The sequence below is a fragment of the Acyrthosiphon pisum genome, chromosome A2, assembly GCF_005508785.2.
Source record: "Acyrthosiphon pisum isolate AL4f chromosome A2, pea_aphid_22Mar2018_4r6ur, whole genome shotgun sequence".
NCBI classification, from domain to species: Eukaryota; Metazoa; Arthropoda; class Insecta; order Hemiptera; family Aphididae; genus Acyrthosiphon; species Acyrthosiphon pisum.
In genome coordinates this window covers 29,843,834-29,864,490 of record NC_042495.1, presented here as the reverse complement: position 1 = coordinate 29,864,490, position 20,657 = coordinate 29,843,834, and the positions used below count along the sequence as shown (strand labels likewise).

At 27.2% G+C, this 20,657-nt stretch overlaps 2 protein-coding genes across 2 annotated transcripts in view; one reads left to right on the top strand and one right to left on the bottom strand.

Moving 5' to 3' along the window:
- Positions 1-1,213: 1,213 nt before the first annotated feature.
- On the top strand, positions 1,214-8,382 carry LOC100162369 (major facilitator superfamily domain-containing protein 6; the record flags this gene model as incomplete). Its single annotated transcript, XM_001950837.5, is given in 5 exon segments — positions 1,214-1,401; positions 2,434-2,570; positions 4,826-4,947; positions 5,016-5,258; positions 7,810-8,382. Coding segments are annotated over 5 exon segments (914 nt in total), but the record flags the coding sequence as incomplete, so codon positions are not given.
- Positions 8,383-13,214: 4,832 nt separating this feature from the next.
- The window catches only part of LOC100574372, a 10,913-nt gene continuing 3,470 nt past the window's right edge, over positions 13,215-20,657 (bottom strand). Inside the window, exon 2 of the mRNA XM_008188558.3 lies at positions 13,215-13,937. Coding sequence (XP_008186780.1) covers positions 13,546-13,937 — 392 coding nt within the window. The 3' untranslated portion in view covers positions 13,215-13,545. The remainder of the gene's footprint in view (positions 13,938-20,657) is intronic.

Below are 20,657 nucleotides of genomic sequence, written 5' to 3'. Positions count from 1 at the left end.
TATTATCCTTATTCCTTACTAGGTACACAAAATTCAATAACTTAAAAACTACTTGTTTGGGTTTTGATTCTGATACGTACAGAAGTCTTAGTCGCCACAGCCCACAGGACACTCCTTAAGTACCTGTAACTAAAAAAAATCAAGAATTTAAAAAAATGGTCTTTGAGTATAATATTTAGTATCAGAATTCAAAAAATTTCATTATTAAAGGAAAAGATGGGAGCGATCATGCTTGATGAATCGCCCTGTATAACATTATTTTGAAGTCTGTTGATGGAATCAATTGTCAAGATAAATGAAAAAACAGTAAAGTGCACACCGCTGTCAACGTAAATGTCAAATTATACATATTTTATATTCACGAGTCGAACAAAACGATATGTGAACCATTTAACGTTAAATTAGTTCAATATACACCATAGCAGTCATAGGTCGCTGTATTGTAACAATTGTCAACACTCATCTATAGTTTTATACTCGCGTGTCTCAATTTTAATAGTGCAACTGTAAATAATAATACGAGTGTTTTAACTTATGACTTATATTATTAACTAATTTTTGATGATTTACATAATATTTTATACAACTGAAAACACATTGGACTTTATAATATTATTATGTAGGTATACCAATTAAAGCTGTGTGGCAATATGTTTGTACTCGAGGGCCAAAATCGAGTGACAAACATTTTTCGTGGGCCGGGGAAATGTTTAGGCGTCCAATAATAGTCATATACTTATTCCGTCAACGCGGGGCCTAATAATGAAATAAACACGGAGGCCACCGGTTTTGGACCAGCGACATCACAGCCAATTATATTGTATGTGCTACTAATAATAATGTTATTATATAGTAATATAATATATGCGTACCCAGTGGGTTTATAATAATATAATCGCTTTGATCAATACCGATGACAACCGAATATAATAACCAACTTGGAGCCGTTAGGAAAAAATCACAACATTTTTTTAACAGCGCTGAAACGTCCCGAAGAATGTCAACAGACTATAATATACGCTTCCGTATGATGCCCCTAATAACCTACCTGTTGTTATCGGTCCGCGTTTTGTCACTATTATATTAATACGGTTGGCTTCATTAATCATTACTTATTTAATATAGTATATATAATATTATACCTGTTGATACTATCATTAAATAATACGTACAATGTCATTATAGCTGAATCGTCTTTGTGTTTTCTATCAAGGCAAAGACAAAAATAATTATGGAAAACAAAGGTTGTGGGGATCCATTGGTTGGAGTTTGTTTGCCATTATTTCCGGTGCATGTGTAGACTGGTACAGCGCAGGGCTAGAGTACAAAAACTATGCTCCAGGTTACGCCATTGCATTGCTATGTTTCCTTTTAGATATATATGTGGTGTTTAAACTCAAGGTACAGTATATACTATCTACAAATCTAATAGACTTCTTATAGTTAGAACCATATGTGTGTTTGGGCGCTCTCGAATTGCCTCCCGTGAAATTGATTCAAAAAGGTTACTGCTAATTTCAAAAATATCATTAACTTGATCGTTTGCCTCCTGATTTAGTCAGTGGCCCTCTTATACTGGAATCGCCTCCGATAACTATAATATAATAATTATAATCTTACATTCATAGGAAATATTAATAAATTAAATAATTTGAGTGAATTGAGTAAAAGCTGAACAATTTAAAAAAAATCGATAAAACAGCAGTAATAATTAATAATAATAAAAAATAATAAAAATACATTTTTTTGCCTATTTCACTGTGAACGTAAATTTTTTATAAAATGATGTACCTATGCATAAACGTGTTACTTATGGTAACGGTTGCGCTAACGAAACTGACAAGTGACAATGTTGAACAGTGGTCATGATGGACTTATCTTTAAACTGATAATCAGTGATCGACAAGATTATCTGTCTACGTCTTAAAAATAATATATATTGGAAATCAATACAATCATTGATAGTACACGTACAACGATATATTAATTAATAATCTAGGTATGCTATGGAAGGCAATTCGAGTAGACCGTTTGGGTATTTATTTTCGAGGAAATTCGAGTGTCACCGTATGTTTAAGCTTTATTTTTCGAATCAAAATTGGCTGATGATTAGGCGTACTTTTATGCATTTTACTAGTGCAAATAAAATTCAATAGCACTTCGTTTCTATACGGATAAAACAGTCAAATTTGTGGAAGTCATAATAAATTGTGATCTTATTTTATCATAGTATTGTTTTCTAAACGTAAACGCACAATAGATTTCGCTCAAAATCGTTTTAAAGTTAGTTAATCTGGACACAAGTTAATCTCAAATTGTATGGTACAGAAAATCGATGTCCCGCCTAATGATTTACTTCGTACACATGTAAAAATTGTTGGCTTACACATATGTCATGAAAATAATTACATATTTATTTGTTCTGTATTATAGGTTGTACAAGAAAATGATACCAAAATTGTAGCTTCTGACGTGAAAAAAGTATTCACTGAAGGTAAAGTACTCGCGTTTCTTCTTTGGGTTGTTTTAATTGGATTTTTTATGTCTTTCATATGGAACTTCATATTTTGGTAAGCAACAAATTACATCAATTTCAATAATACAAATACATGACATATGTTTTATTTTCTCAAAACACTAAAAATATATAAGTAGTTATTTTAACGTACGTATTTTAGAATAACATGTAATATGTGTAGGTAATTACGATAGTTAATTAATCTATGTGATTATATTAAATGTATTGTTTAAAATAAAAAAAAAATACAATAGTATTATGTTGTTAACATATTAATATTGCTCTAAAAATAGCATAAATGGCCTAAATAAATACATTTTAACGGCAATAATATTCTTAAAAAATAATCAAAAATTTGTTTTGATAATTCTAGAGCTAACAAAAATCCAAACTCAACAAAATAAACGTGATTATTATGTAACATCAACTGACCAATAACTTGTCTGAGTCTGAGTCTAGGACATGATATATAACAGCCGTTAAACTGTTGATAGATACAGACGTTACTGACGTATCGAAATCATAAATAGCACGATCAATATTTATGAATGGTTGGCATAAAATGTTTTGAATTAGGTACCAATTATGTTTAATCGAAAAATGTTTATCATGTATAAACGTGCACCAATAATTAACAAAATTACCTAAAAACTACAATAATTATTGCACTCAAAGAAAGGAAAACTTGATAAAAATGTAAAATAAAAGACAAAGTCTTCAATTCTTTGATGTATAATACGCATTTTGTACTTGAAAAGCATTGCCGGGGATTTTCTAAAAAGTAATGCATTTTGAATTAAAATGCGCATTGCGGGCCTTATATAGTTATAAGATAGAGTTAGGATGTTGATGATCTAAAAAAATGCTAAAATGCCTAAAAACCCAAAAAAATGAACTAAAATATTACACAAAAAATCTACTTACATAAGTAAAAAATATTTAATCCAAAAATATTAATTTTTATTAAAGATACGGGTGTGATAATGGGTTTCAGAGTAAATTAAAACATGAATTGTTAAAGACAATAGTATACATTTAAGTATTAAGAATTGTATGAAACTATTAAAATTTATGATTGGCGTATGTGAGAAAAATCACTTGTTTTATAAAATATGTATGAGACGCAAACGGTAAATCTTATCGGCATGCGATAAATTTAATCACGAAAAAATCCCCACACTAATAATAATAACATTTTTTTTTTTTTTTATATTCTACAAATTTGTTTTAAAATCTAAAATTTGAGTAAAATGCACCCGCATTGTTCGAAAACCACATAAAATTACCTAAAATATGAAAAAAAAAAACGTAAAGATGTACAAAATGTATGTAAATAAACAAAAAAAATGCTTTTATAGCTAAAAATGACAAAAAATGCAAAAAGTTTCAAAATTAAATGAATACAATATTCTGAATCAAGGAAGCATGAAACCAATTTTCAACTAATATAGCATTGCCTAAGTCGCAAATGGCGTATGTCCAAAATTACAAATTTTTCAGGAGAGGAAAAAAATGTTTAAACATTTCGTCGGCCTAAGTCCATAATTCGCAAAGGGCGTTCCTCCATCATTTATTTCAATGCTACTACAATTCTTAAGATCATTACATCAGAGATACGACAATTTCTAATTATATATTTCGTGGATGATAAAATGATACAATATTTTAGTTACAACTTTATCATACGATGTGTTTTTTTTCCTTAATTTTAATCACCAATAATCCCTAAATCGAAAAAAAAGTTATGCCCTTAGCGACTTAGGCCGATGGTTGTATACTCGTAACTCGTAAGTCGTAGAATCGAAGGAAAAAAATGCAAAAGTCATCAAGATCCTAACTCTAGTTATAAGTATTTAAAGTTTAGTTGAGTGGATCGGATCATGTTGGTCTATTACCATGGTGTTCTAAATAGAAGAGGTCCCTAAAATATCGTCAAAAATAATAATGTTATATTATCTAACCTAGCAGGTGGATTATTTTGTACCAGCCCAGGAAGACATAATAGAGCACAGTGGCCTAGTCCGCCTCTGCTCCCAACTTAAGTTAAACATAATTTATAGATAAATAACAAACTATTCTATACTCTCAAATTCTATACCTTGGCACCCTATCCCAATATTGTATTATGATAATTGTATTTCATATTTAAATAGCAAAAAGTATACCCAATAAATAACCGGCTTTAGAAGATGAATTATTTCGAATAAACATATTACCTAATATTATAATAATATATTTAGACAATTTTGTTGGTTAGGTGCTAATAATGAATCTGCACAGTATCATATATTATTATACACATTATAGGTACCTGGAAGACTTGTCCAACGAGTTCCACCCCGAGACGAAATCGTGGATGAAGACTCTCCAAGGAATAGCCCTACTAATCCAATGTTTCGGCGGCGAAGTGCCGTCGTTCCTTTTTTCAAGTAAATCATTACCTACTCGAAGACCGTTTTGCAACTCATAAGACTGATTTTTTTCCGTATCGTTATAGGCTACATACTGAAACGTGTGGATCACATGACCATATTCTCCATGGTGTTTTTCACGTTCACGTTTATATTCTCTATTTACACGGTCATCGAGAACCCTCTTTGGGCACTACCAGTGGAGTTACTCAACGGCATAACGTTCGCGTTGTCTTATTCGGCAGCCATTTCGTACGCGTCACTTATAACTCCTGCCGGCGCCGAAGGAACCCTCCAAGGAGTCGTTGGGACGGCTTACACGGGAATAGGTTCGATATAAATTATTCATGTTTGCATATTAAAATAATATTAAGAGGAAGAGCCGTTTGTCGTCTTCGTCTTACAAGCAAAGCTGGGCATTAACGAGTTAAAAAATTAAAGTAAAGTTAAAAAGTTAATTTAATTTTAACTTTTTAATTTAAGTAACTTTTGACTTTTCATTAACTTAACTGTTAACTTACTAAATTTCTTTTTTAGTTAACGAGTACACTAGTGTTGTATGTATAAACAAATTAACTTTTTTTTAACTTAATAAAAAGTTAACAAAAAATGTGAATTCACTTTTAACTTAACTGATTTAATCTATAGGTAAATTGACTTTTAACTTTTAACTTTTTGTTATTGGTGCATATTAACTTAACTGAATTTAAAAAAATCATTAACTTGCCCAGCCTTGCTTACAAGTTGCAAGTGCGTAACGTAGCAAATGTACGCTTAGGAGAACTCGTTTTGCTCCGTTAAAAAAAATTAAAGTGAATCGACCTATTGAGAAACTTGATGTTAAATACATTATCTATGTTTACCAAGAAATTCACTAAACTATACCGGTTTAAAATTATCCCACATTATCCCGCACCGGGATAATGAACCATGTAAATGATGATATAGCACGGTGCATTATTATTCACACCGGTTTAGTCTAGCGAATTTCTATCGTATGCGGGTTAAGTGGTTAAGTTTTTAGTAAGTTATGCGTATATGTATAGTACAGCGTACATTAAAAATGCTCATAACTCACTTAAAAACAGAATTATCGTAAAACCCACATAAAAACAAAAATAATGTACTTACCGTCAAGTTTAATAATAGGCCGATTCGCTCTAATTTTTAAACTAACTTAGTTAAACGCAGTGGTTTGGTAAATAATTTTTGAAAATTAATACAATTAAGTTACTTAACTTATTCATTCAAAAAGCAGGGCGTTACAAATAACGTTACTTTTTTTTTAAATAATTAAAAAATGTGTCCATAATGAATAAGTGAATAACAAGTAATAGGTACTTACATTGTTAATGACTTAATGTTATACATGAACAAATTGTATTAGTATTATTTCCTGGGGTCTTTAACAACATTGTTGATTACCTATTATTTGTTATAAAAACATTCAGAATTTTAAATGAATTGTATTGATTTTTAATTTTCTCAAATATCCTAGCTTCTAGTTTTTGTCATACATTCTACATTCATAACTTATTTTAATAACGTGGGAGATAACATGCTTTATGTGTTACTCCATAGAAAGAAATTTTGTTACAATTGCATTATTTCAAATAAAATATAATGAAACTACTACAGCGTTACTGCAAAAGTAATTTCGTTACAGTAATGTGTAATTTCCGTTACGTTACTACCCAACACTAGTTAAACGCGACCTGCTGAGCGTAAATTTCATTATTATGCACTTGTGAGACGGAGACAACAAATATCTGTGTAGCGTCCTCTTAAGGGCGTCGGAGCCGGTCCTTAGTAAGAAAAACATGTCTTACTGCAGGAAAATTCTCACGTCATGTAAAATAGTCCAATGTCGCTAGTTTTTTTTTTTTTTGAGACAAGATAACATTTTGCAGATCGGGTCGGTGCCCGCCTTTCAAAACAAAAATTATATAAAAATTATTAATATATGTAATTGAATAATGCATAATATCAATTGTTAATTCGACATATCGACGAAGCGTAAGTTAAGTCATTTTCGTTGTTGTAATATACCGTATCAAGCACCTCCCCCCCCCCCTAAATTGTTATCGGGCAGTAGATTAGTGGAAAGGTATTATGATTAAGGCAGAAACTAAAATATAAAATGTAATTTTCAAATTTTATACGACTGTGGAGTATTGAGAAAACCGGAACCGACATCCTTAGGGAAATATTGCAAATGGACAGTTTTTAAGGAGTTCAAAATAGGCAATTTAAATTGCATGCATGCGTGCATGATTAATAAATAGGTACGGTACTTAGGAACAACATTTTTAAAAAAGTAGCCTGATCGATCTTGAGTAGACGTCATAATACTAAATTCATATCACTTTTCAAAATTATAATCGCATTACCTGCAAGTCTATTGGTATGATTGACAAACGATCGGTACATTTTGGTTGAAGTAATTACTGACCGTTTGCAATCCCCTTAAATACATAATATAAATTATAAAGTGTGTGACAAAAAGTCCTAAAAAATTAAAAATGTATACTACTATACTAGTATAAAAAAAATGATGAAAATTATATATTATGTTTAAGATTTACTTGTGTTTGATAATTCAAAAAAATAATATTTTGAAAAATGTTTTTACCTTTTCAAATCATATAATTTACAACGAAACAGTATTAAAAAATAATCAACTTGACTTCAATAAACTTATACTATATATTATTATAGCGCAAGTGTCTATACATTATCAATTTTAAAATATTGATCAGAACAAAAGTTTTGTTCATTTGTCAGGTCATTTTGTTACACTTTGTATACCTATAATCTATATAATATAAACGGGAAAACATTTTAACTTTAAGTTAACGATGTTGATTGGTTATGTCTTAGGTGCGCCTGTTGGAAGCTTCGTTGGCGGTTATATGTTTAAACATATTGGAAGTATTGCTTCGTTTAAGGTGTTGAGCGTGGTTGCATTTTTCACTTGTGCCGTACAAATTATTGTCAATTATATATTAAAGCGTTTGTCTAAAAATGAAGATGCAAAGGACATATATAGTAAAGTTCAAACTAAAGATGACAATATCGAAGAAGAAGTAAATTTAACATCATAGTATTATTTTGGCAGAAAATTATTTTGTTATTATTTATAAAAGAAATAACTGCATTTTGTGTTATTTGTTTTTTGTTCATTATTTTATATATTTTAGATTTTATAAACTTAAATATCCACCGAAAAATCTCAGACACGAACTGTTATTAGCGTAAACATATGGCATCAAAATATAATTTCTATCAATAATTTATTAACGAATACATGTTACACTTGCATAGATTTTTTAAATCTAAATTTATTTTTCAGAAACTTTTCTTTTAATGAAAAAAAATTAGTGTTTATCGTATTTATTTTTTTTATCGGATGACCAGAAAAAATATTTCAAAATAAGTCAAAAAAACATTTTTGTAAACAGATTGAATATATTTAAATAAAAAAAAAAAACATAATTAGTTTAATTTAAATATTAACTGTTTTAAATTCTGAGTGGAACGATGAATGTATTGATTTTTACATTGAGGTGTGTTTTTTTCTAAGTTTTATTTTAATTTGAATTATTGTGTCTGTCACCATCGTTTTGGGGCAATAAAACTATTTCGATTTTCTTCAACAGTATATTGTTCGATGGGAAATTGAATATAGTTCGTGTATTCCTGAGGTCGAAATTTTCGACAAAATCGATATTGAGGAAAAACGGTAGTTTTTACGCAAAATCTATTTTGGTTTTGGCGTAACTCTAAAATAATTTACCGTAGATACAAGGAATTTTGACTGATTCAGCATTTGCTATACACCATAAAATATTAAAAAATATATTGATTTGTTTTGAATTGTTTACAGACAATTTAAATTGTATTAGTTTTTTTTTCGATGAATGACAATAAAATGTTATTTGTTGGTTAAAAATGTAATAATAGGCTCTTAAAATATTGATACAATGGCATTTGAAAAATATTAAAAATCCGAAGGTCACAATTTTTTTTATAAGCATTTTAAGTTCAAATTTTGACAAAAAGCGTAAAAATCTCAAAAATTTGCAAATTATTTTGAGTTTGAAATTCGTAAAAATTTTATTTTTAAATAAAATTTAAGATTTTAAAACATAATACGAGATTCCTTATAAGGTTATCTACCTTTATCAAAAAAAAAAATATATATCTATAAGAAATTCAAATTACATTTTTATGAGCATTTGATGTTAAAATGTCTACAACATAGAAATTCACTCGATTCCTCATATGGCGATTTTCTTATTTTGTTGTAATTCAAAAACAAATAATTCTAGTCTATAGATACATGAAAGTTGCACTGAATGTTTATATTTTCATTTTCTATACACCACACAATTTTGAAAATATTTTGATTCTTTTTGAGCTTTTATAGATAATAAATAGTAATAAATAATATTTATTATAATCGATGATAAGAACTCAAAATGTCACAAATAAATAATAAACGATTTCATTAACGGAAGAGACTGATTTATTTTGAAATGTCAATACGCATTATTATAATTAAAAATAAATTATAAAATTATTATGTACTGTTTGGCCATGGCATTTTTGAGCTTGAGATTGATGTGTACTTTAATTAACAGTTCTGGAACAAAGCAAAAAATATTCGATTAATACAATATACCTACTAAAGTATAAAAGTATAGAATCTTGATAAAATTAAATAATAAATTCTAAAAAGGTTACAAAACTCGTTATACTTTACAGTGTTGTAAAAAACATATTTAAATACAGATAGGAATACATCCATGCAGAAAGTATTTCACATACATTCCAAATGCTTTTAAGTTTTAAGAAAAAGTTTTTAAGAACTATTTTGGTCAATACTTGGGATATAATTTTAATTTTATTTACTTAATTTTGCGAGTAAGAAAATTAATTAAGTAATTAAGTATTTAGTAATTCCAAATTTAAAGTTGTGATGTCACATTCAAGTATCATTAACACTGTATACTACCAACCTCCTACATTTTATACCACAAATTGAAAGTAAATAAAAATTTGTTATAATTTATCTCTAAAATAATTTAATATCAATTAAACAATAAACAGTTGTTACTATTGTTAATAACACATTAAATAATTTGATTTTAATTTATTATAAATAAAATAATATAATACATAATTATCAAAAAACAATCTGAACTGTGACAAATAATTCTTTTGAATTTTTAAAAGTATTTACATAAAAATTATTTGATTTTAATATACAATTATTACAAATAGTGTATTTAAATACTTCCAAATTCTTAATTTAAAATAAATATTAAGTAATACTGTAAAAGTAATTAAATATATTTACCAAAGTACTTTACAACACTGATAGCTTATTATGAATATTGTGTGCAAAAATAATTGACATTTTTTTAGTCAATATTAGTACTATATTAACAGGTAGAGAAAATAGACTATCGAGATTTTTATCAAAGAATTAAAATAGGTATGTGCTTAGTCATTTATCATTAAAAATTATATAAAATAGTTTATTATTTATATCAAAATAATCGTAATTAAATTTGACGAATAATTAAACAATAAAATATTCAACAGACTTATATAAGTGCTTATTATTTAGCTATAATGAAATCAACAAATTGTATACCTATATTTTAATGATGTGCGCGATATAAAAATCAATTTTAATACTGATTCAATTTATATATACCTAGCCAAAAATCAAATAAACTTAATAGTGTACACATGTACACAAAAAAAAAATAAAATTGAAACACAATAACAATACGAATTGGAAAAATAATACAATCCCACTATTATTCGAAATTTAAAAAAATCACGGAATTGTTTACTCACCATCAATTGGTTGGTGGCTGGCCTGACTTTGGCGACCGATTTGATGGCCTTGGCCGATTGGACTTGTCCGACGACGACAATGTTCATGGATACTTTTTCAGCGCCCATTTTTGGTTTTTGGTTGGTTTTTCGAGGAGTTAAGTGAAAACTGCAAGAGGACAAAAAAAAAATAAAATCAAAAATAGAAAACACGAATGATTTAAAATAATATAAATATCAGAGAAAATTTGTATCTCGTCAGCTATATACTCACAGAATATTATAATTGAACAAAAATTGCGTTATGCCGGAACGAAGCATAAATACGTCCTTTTATACAAAGGCAACTTTTACCTATAGTGAGGAGCAAGGTAATATTCGTGTAACTGATATCGTACGTCGGACGACGTCAAATCTTGTATTTTACTATTTATTTAATTTGAAAACATGTCCATTGAGTATTATGCGAACGGATCAATTAATACAATTAAATCTTCTTCAAAAGTATGTCACAAAATTGTTTGCAAATATTGAACATTGTTTTTTTCAATATATTTCAATTTTGGTTAACGTCTACGACATGCACATGAAGTATCTAAATTAAGTTCATTTTCGGACGAAAAATAATTTTTGAATGAGGTTTTTACTTTGATGTATTATTTTAAATTTCCCCAGCAATTTTCTTGAGCGTAAAGAAAAACTATCTTATAAATCATATTATGAGTTATCATTTTAGATTCTGAGTGGAATGATGAATGTATTGATTTTACAATGATGTGTGTTTTAGATTCTGAGTGGAACGATGAATGTATTGATTTTACAATGATGTGTGTTTCTTTTTTTCTTTTTTCTTTTTTTTTGTGACTGTCATCACCTTTTAGGTACCTTTTAGTTGGTACTTTGGGGGGTCAAAAGTAACATTTTTCCAATAGTTTTCAAAAGCGCCGTGAAAAACAAAAGAAAAATTAAGGAAAAACGGGAATTTTTACGCAAAATCTGTTTTCGAGAAAATGGATTTTGGTTTTTGGTGTAACATTAAAACGAATGACTGTAGATACATGAAATTTTCACTGGTTGTTTATATTTCCATTTTCTATACATGATAAATTTTTCAAAATATTTTGATTTGTTTTGAGCTGTTTACGGACAATTCCAGTTTCCAATTTAATTAGTTTTTTTTTCTATGAATGTCAATAAAACTTTATTTGTTAAGTAAAAATACTTGAAAATTTAATACAAGGCTCCTACTATATTGTTACAATGACATTTGAAAAATATTAAAAATCCTTAGTCACAATTTTTTTTTATTAGCATTTAAAGTTCAAAAATTGACAAAATATGGAAAAATCACGAAAATTACCTAATTATGTTGAGCTTATAATTCGTAAAAATTTTTCTTTTTAGAACTAGATTCTAAAATGTATACAGATTCCTATAGGATAATCTACCTTTATCAAAAAAAAAATGTCTATAAGTAAAGTCAAATTAAATTTTTATGAGCGTTTGAAATACATATTTTTATAACATTTGATATTTGTGCTCGATTTCTCATGAGACAATTTTCTTACTTTGTTGTAATTAAAAAACGAATGACTGTAGAAACTTGAAAATTTCACTGAATGTTTATATTAGCATTTTATATATACGATAAAATTTTGAAAATAATTTGACTCTTTTTGAGCTGTTTACGGACATTGTAAGTCTTCAATTTTTTTAGTTTTTTTTTTCTATAAATATCAATAAAGTTTTATCTATTGGGTATTAAAAGTGTAAAAAATTAATAAAAGGCTCCTGATACATTGTTACAAAAGCAGTTGAAAAATATAATAATAATAAAATAAAAATAATATTAAAAATATTAAAAATACATAGGCTCAATTATTTTTTATAAGCATTTAAAGTTGAAATTTTGACAAAATTTATCAAATTTAAAATTGAATAATTATTTTGTAGTTAAAAATTTATAAAATGTTCAACTTTTATATCTAAGGATTGAAAATTTAAAACAAGATTCCACGTAAATATTTAATTCTGTTACCAAAAATTCTAAGAAGTACATAAGCACAGTTTATTTTTATAGTAATTTTAAGTTCAAATTTAGACGAAATTACATATTAAAAAACCTGGAATAACTATTTTAGATATTTTGTTGTGATTGTATAATATTATTTGTGGGTACTTGAAACTTCTAAAGTATACTATTATATATCTATGATAGTACCACGGTTTGTTGTTGATGTATCACGCGTTACCTAATGGATATTGTGATATGATTAATTTGGAGTTTATTATTGATAGGTACCTATTATAGGTCAATTTTTTTTAATACTATAGGTAAGTATACCTATAATAGGTATGTCTAATACCTAGACTGACAAACCGTCTCCGCTCAGAATCGTTTTTCTTATACAGTGATATTATATCATTGAATTCAAATTTAATACTATCCATTATACAGTGACCCACTTGTAACCTACTGTACAGCAGAGCGACATCCACTTACCCACCTTTTTTTGATTTTGTAATATAATGAAAGCAACAGTAGTACTCTACTACTAATAGGTAAACCAACTTAACCACCTACACAACAATTTTAGTTTTTCAGAACATATTAATATTAAACGTTTACAATATTATATTATAGTGACTCTGTGAGATCAGGATAAAAATAAATATTATATTATGGTTCCATGTACATTGTACATCTGCTGTTACCTCCCAAAAGTAAATTAAGTAAATTGTTCCACACATTTTCGTATCGATAATTTAATAAAAGAACAGTATTTTTTTTTTACCTAATAAATCCATACAAATCGTATCCTCTAAAACACTTTTCACTGTTCCGTCCGTGTTGATCAAGGCAATTGTAATAAAAAACATCCAAAACAGTGGTGACTTGATCGCGTCCAAATCGTTCATTTCCTCTTTTGCCGTCGTACCAGGAATTATCGATAATAAACATACCAATAAAAACGTGATTATTGAACTCGCAATAAACACCGACCGGCGACACTTGTATTTATCTGTAACGGCACCAACGATTGGTCTTATCAGCATGCCAGGAATGGGTTGTAGCATGAATATTAAACCAACAATGAATGCAGAATAACCACGTTGTTTTGATATCGTCGTCAAAAATGGAGAAAACGGTGCATAACCTGAACAAAAATAAAAATAAAGATTAAGTCATTATAATATTGATTGGTAAATCTCAATATCACACCTAGCTCTAGAATACAAGACTGTCACAACTCAAAATACAGTGTTGGGGAAGTTACTTATTTTTGGTAGGTAATTAAATTACATTTCTAATTCCTTATCACAATGAATTGTAACTAAATTATTTTTAAGTTACTTTTTTTTATTTGGTTAAGTTACGTTATGTTACTTTTGAGTTTAAAAAGTAACTTAATTACAATTATAAAAGTTATTTTTTTTTCCAAAAATATCACTGGAGCTTAATACTCATTAAGTGAGCCGTGAGCCGTCCACGACGATACAACACAGAGTAAATAATATATGAATTCCGTTCTAAAAGTAACATTTTAATTGACTTTAATAGTCAATAGCTATAAAAAAAAATATTACAGTTAAGATAATCTTACATATAAATTATAATACTCACAAGTAGAGCTAGGATCTTAATGACCTGAAAAATACACAAAAATGCACTAAAAAAAAAAAAAAAATAATAACCTAAAAACTCCAAAAAATGTACTTAGATGAGCGAAAAACATTTATTTTTAAAATAAATATTATTATCTTACATATAAGTAGGTACAACACATATTAAAAAAGCTTAAAATAAACAAAAATTAGTTTAAATAGGTATACAAAACGAACGTAAAATTTGTAATATTATGTAAAAATAATCTTAAAAATACAATAAAATGCATTTCTGACAAATGACAAAATAAAAATTATATAGGTATACAACACATACTAAAAAAGCTTAAAATAAACAAAAATTAGTTTAAATAAACAAAATGAATATTATTAGAAATATAATGATATGCATTTCAAAAAATGTTTGCATTTCAAAAAAATTCAAAAAATTCAAAAAAATGCAAAGTAAAAATTACACATTCTAGATTGTTATATCACGAAACAAATTTAGTTTTTTGTTAGAACTATATAGCACTTAAAGCAAAAAATGCAAAAGTCACCAAAATCCTAGCTCTACCTACTTATAAATTATATCATATATTTTAATATTTATACATAATATTATCAATACGTTCTAAAAGTGTATTAAATCAAAAAAAAAGTAACGGCTTATTTAGTAATAACTACTGCATAAAAGTAACTTAAAATTACTTACAGTAGGTAAAATGTAATTAAATTACCATCAATTTACTTAAAAAGTAATTTCGTTACAGTAACTTTTAACTTAAGTTTAGATACTCCCAACACTGCTAAAATGAATAGTTTTGAGAAAAATCAATTTTATGTTTAAAACTATAAGATATTTTAAAGAGTTTTTTATTTATGCATTAGAAACTAAAAATATAATATATTCTTAAAAATATACGTTACATATTATGTGACTTTATTATTAAGAGGACGCCACACGGGCATTTGTCGTATCCGCCTTACAAATGTACAATATGGTAAATTTTACGTTCACAATAAAACGTGATGTAACACGAGTGTGAATCTAAATTATCTTATACAATTTAAAAATAAGATTATTATCTTAGGCAACTTGGAGGATTTTATTGATATTTTTATTAAGAAGCGAGTCATGACCATTTTTAAACAGTACATTTTGAGTATATTTTGAAACAATCGTAGCTAACTTAAAAATAATAATATCAATATAATCCTGCCCGGCGTCCTTTTAAATATCATGAAAAACTCTCTCTTAAACCCAAAAAGTTAGACTTGTGGAATTTTACGATTTGTGATGTGAATGCAAGACTGCTGCCATATTTTGAGACTAGGTAGTAAAAAATGTCTATTTGAGAATACAAGACTGACGTTGCTGTTTTCCACTTAACGATATCATACAAAAACAAGCCTGGGCATAGACGCGTTAAAAAGTTAAAAGATAAGTTAAAAGTTAAGTTAATTTTAACTTTTAACCTAATTTTTTAAAATTTAATTTTCATTAACTTAATTTTTAACTTAACTTATTTTAATTGATATAAACTTAATAAATAACGAATTACTTTTAATCAAATTCAAGTTAAGTTAATTTATAAATAATTAAATAATAAATATAATAAAAATAAAAAATATTGATACTACATAACCATTTACTAGAATAGGGAATTACAAATATAGTTAAATTAATTTCTTGTTCCATTAACCAGAATTCTTCAAGAAAAATAACTCAATTAAATACATATAGATATAGCAATAGCCAATTATATTATTATAACATATAGGTGCGTCTTATGTATAAAGAATAAAGATATATCATACCATACTGTGACATATGGACATATTGTAATAATAATAATTAATAAATACTAATAACTAATAAGATATATGATATTATTTAATTTTATTGATATAGATACAAATCAAAAATGTACAATTCTCAAGAACATAATGTTAAATATTTTTGGCATAAATAGGTTATTTTTAAATTAAAACTAATTGGGTTATTCTCATGTATATTTAAATTTCAAATGTTTATATTTATAAACGGTCAATATTGTCAATAGACAAAATAATCATAGCCCACACTGGTTCACTTTTCGTTCTCTACTAGAGAACAGCACGCAAGACTTACAATACCGTGTTTCAGTTTTTGTGTAACTATGATGTGATTATCAGTGTCCAGTGAAATACTTTTGTTTTTATTTTTTTTGATTAAATTATTAAATTATAGAATTTATAATTTTTAATTCTCTCTATACATTCATTCTACACTAACTGGAAACTTGGTCTGTGTATAATACGTATAATACTTATCTGTAATAATAAATCAAAAGATTGTATTTGTTCCGGCATTTTAAATTTTGTATGCTTTTCGTACCTACTACATAATTCTATTAATTCGGTACCTATGTATAGAAAAGCTATTGGCTATTTCCTGTGTTCAAAAATATTTATAATTTTTATTATTTTAAGCCAAATTACCGAGTATTTATATAGATATTAAAAAAAAAAAATAACTTAGCTTAACTTAAGTTAATAAGTTAATTGAAAATGTTCATATAACTTTTAACTTAACTTAACTCAGTTAAAAATTATCATTAACTTCCCCAGACTTGTACAAAAATGACTTTATTTAGCAAAAGAACGACACAATTCTTGGCAGTCTTGAATTATGAAATTAAATCACAAAATATTCTGCCATATAAAGTAAAATATATGACTCTTATATGTAGGTACATTAAAAATTATCTAAAAATTGAATAACTCATCACTGATACATATTTTTGGTTGCAAAATGAAAAATAATATTGAATGTGGCGTTCAAAATTATTACTATTTGAAAGTAGTCATAACTCAATATTAATTAATTTTGAGATGTGGTAGTCTTGTTTTAGAGGTGCAATATGTAAAATGATGACCTTCAATATTATTTAATAAAATATTTTCAAAATGTATGTAGTAACACAAGAATGGCAACAAAATTAATTATTAAAATATAAATATCTGATTTTAAAATTGTAAAAACAGAATAAAATAAATATATCGCTTAAAAAAAGTACACTGCCTAATGTCTATCGACTAAAAATCATGTCACTTTGTCAGCGGATGGTCTTAATTCCTAAGAGGTTATTTTGTTTTAGCTCAGTATTTTCCTATTTCCTCGTGAGCGGAAAAATTAAGAAAATTAAAAAAAAATTATGCAAAGGATTAACGAACATCGTTGATAATTGTGTCTTACGTTTAGTGATTTGATTTATAATCGTTGCTTTCAACTCTTTACGATGCTAATATTGGAACCTAATACTGCAGTCTACCCCACTAATTTTTAATTATTTTTTTTTTAATATTACAATTTTTAATACGAGATATTAATATAATATACGATTTTGAATTTAAATATACATAAATGTACATGGGTAATATACATATTATTCATACGTGTTCAAACCGTCATCTGTGCCCACACATTGCGCTCACACTGCAAACACAAATCGAGCGTCAGTCGTATAAAATGTGACATGTGTGGAATTAGTCTGATACTAAAATAACAATTAATTACAAATATTTACAAAACATTAATGATAGCACTATTATTTTGTCGTTTCCGAGTAGTTATTGTTTGGCCAAGCCGAAATATCGATGTAAGTACTACAAAGTGCAAGGTGCACACAGCGAGCACACGCGTATATCCTGCAGCCTATAATGATAAATACCAAATTACAGAAAGTAAATAAAATTTCAATTTTTCAATTTTTTTGATAAAATTATTTATAGGTAGTAGGTAGGTACATAAAAAAAAATATTTTTACTTTTTCGTTAAGAATAATAATATTTATATCACTTTGCACGATTAGATATTAAAGTTTGATCGAGCAATTAAAAATGATAAAAAAAAAAAGGAACTTGCGAGCTCACAGCGTAATCAATCGTGTTGCAAAACATATTATGACGTGAACTGACGACAGGTTAATGACATGTGTGCATACTAATATCAATAAAATCGGATAACTATTGGATACATTTCAGATGTTCTCTAGTAAAATAAGATCTTTATATTTAATGAAATGCAACAAGTCTCCCGAAACACATATTATACCTAGCTACTTTTTCTATAAATATTTTTTTTTAAACATTGACACCTTAATTGTACCGATTTATATAAGGTAACCCGTTTATTTTACATTATAAACTTATTCTTACCACGTGATTTGCACCACAACAGCGGTAACTAAAATTATAGTGTTTTTTTTTAATTTGCTAAACAAAATTTCGAAAACACCCTGAAAATTTTTTTCACTCATTTCGACTTTGCAGTTTACTATAAAATGTGCACCTATCCGTTAAAGTCGAGCGTTCTTTTAATCAGTACAAAACTGTATTAAGTCCAAATCGTTTAACCGTAGACAGGTAGAGAATGTAACTTTGACAATTTGAGTACCTATGTATAAAGATTGCAATCAAGGTTCAGAGTAAGATTTAGTAATGGTTTGATAGGTATTTGATAATTATTATATCGCCGCCCGGGATTCTGAAAACTTCATACTACTTAGGTTCGTTATCTCGCCGCCGTCCATGTTGATAAAATATATATCGGGAAATACCATTGAGCTATATAATATTATACAGTTCAACGGAGAAATCGTACCACAAAATAAATAATATTGTAATAATATAATAATTCAAAATAGTATAAGTGACAGCAGTAATTATTTTTTAAATAATATGTATATAGAGAGAGAACAACTTTTATTTATAAAATACACAGCGGCCTGCTTGTCCAACAGGTTGCCTACAGTGACACAGTTTACTTATCAGACATTTTGTTATTGATTGTAATATTATGCAGTTAATAAGTTTAGGTATATTTAAGTATATATATGACAGCAAGTATATGTATAAGCGATAATAACCGTTTATTTTGTAATTTGTATAATAATAAATTATTTGAAAAAGAGTGCACATGTGATATGATATATTAATGTGAATTAGAGTTTTTGACATTTACATCGGGCACTTGTCTTGGCACAAATTTTTTAATTAAATTTTCTAATATATCTGTAAATCGAATTACGACGAACAAAAACAAAGAACCCACGGTGGTCATTATTAAACCTCTTGATATTGTATCGGTTTGATTATTAGTTTTTAAATAACCCACATTGTGTAATAAATTCCTATGGTAGGTACCGTTTGTAAATTATTTCCGAGAGCTGCAGTCGAACTATTATTGCGATATATTTGTTATTATGGATGGCGGCGAGATAACAGATCAAAGTGGCTATAATGTTTTCACTCACTCGGGCTGGGTACCTGTTGTAGGTACTTACACAGAATTTAATCATAATAGTACGAATTTTACTTTTTACATTATTTTTTGTATTTTTTAAACTACCATATTTTTAGATTCTGAGTGGAATGATGAATGTATTGATTTTACAATGATGTGTGTTTTTTATTTTTTTTTATTTTGTGTCTGTCATCACCTTTAGGACAGTAAAAGTGCTTGGATTTTCTTCAACAGTATCTTTTCTGATAGGAAAGTGAATCTAGTTGGTACTTTGGGGGGTCAAAAGTAACATTTTTCCAATAGTTTTCAAAAGCGCCGTGAAAAACAAAAGAAAAATTAAGGAAAAATGGGAATTTTTACGCAAAATCTGTTTTCGAGAAAATTGATTTTGGTTTTTGGTGTAACATTAAAACGAATGACTGTAGATACATGAAATTTTCACTGGTTGTCTATATTTCCATTTTCTATACATGATAAAATTTTCAAAATATTTTGATTTGTTTTGAGCTGTTTACGGACAATTTCAGTTTCCAATTTAATTAGTTTTTATTTCTATGAATGTCAATAATACTTTATTTGTTGAGTAAAAATACTTGAAAATTTAATACAAGGCTCCTACTATATAATTACAATGACATTTGAAAAATATTAAAAATCCTTAGTCACAGTTTTTTTTTATTGGCATTTAAAGTTTAAAAATTGACAAAATATGGAAAAATCACGAAAATTAGCTAATTATTTTGAGTTTATAATTCGTAAATTTTTTTCTTTTTAGAACTAAGATTTTAAAATGTAATACAAGATTCCTTATAGGATAATCTACCTTTATCAAAAAAAAATATCTATAAGAAAATCGTTACGTAAGAAATCGAGTAATTTACCAAATGTTGTAAAAATATGAATTTCAAACGCTCATAAAAATTTAATTTGAGTTTCTTATAGATATTTTTTTTTGATAAAGGTAGATTATCCTATAAGAACT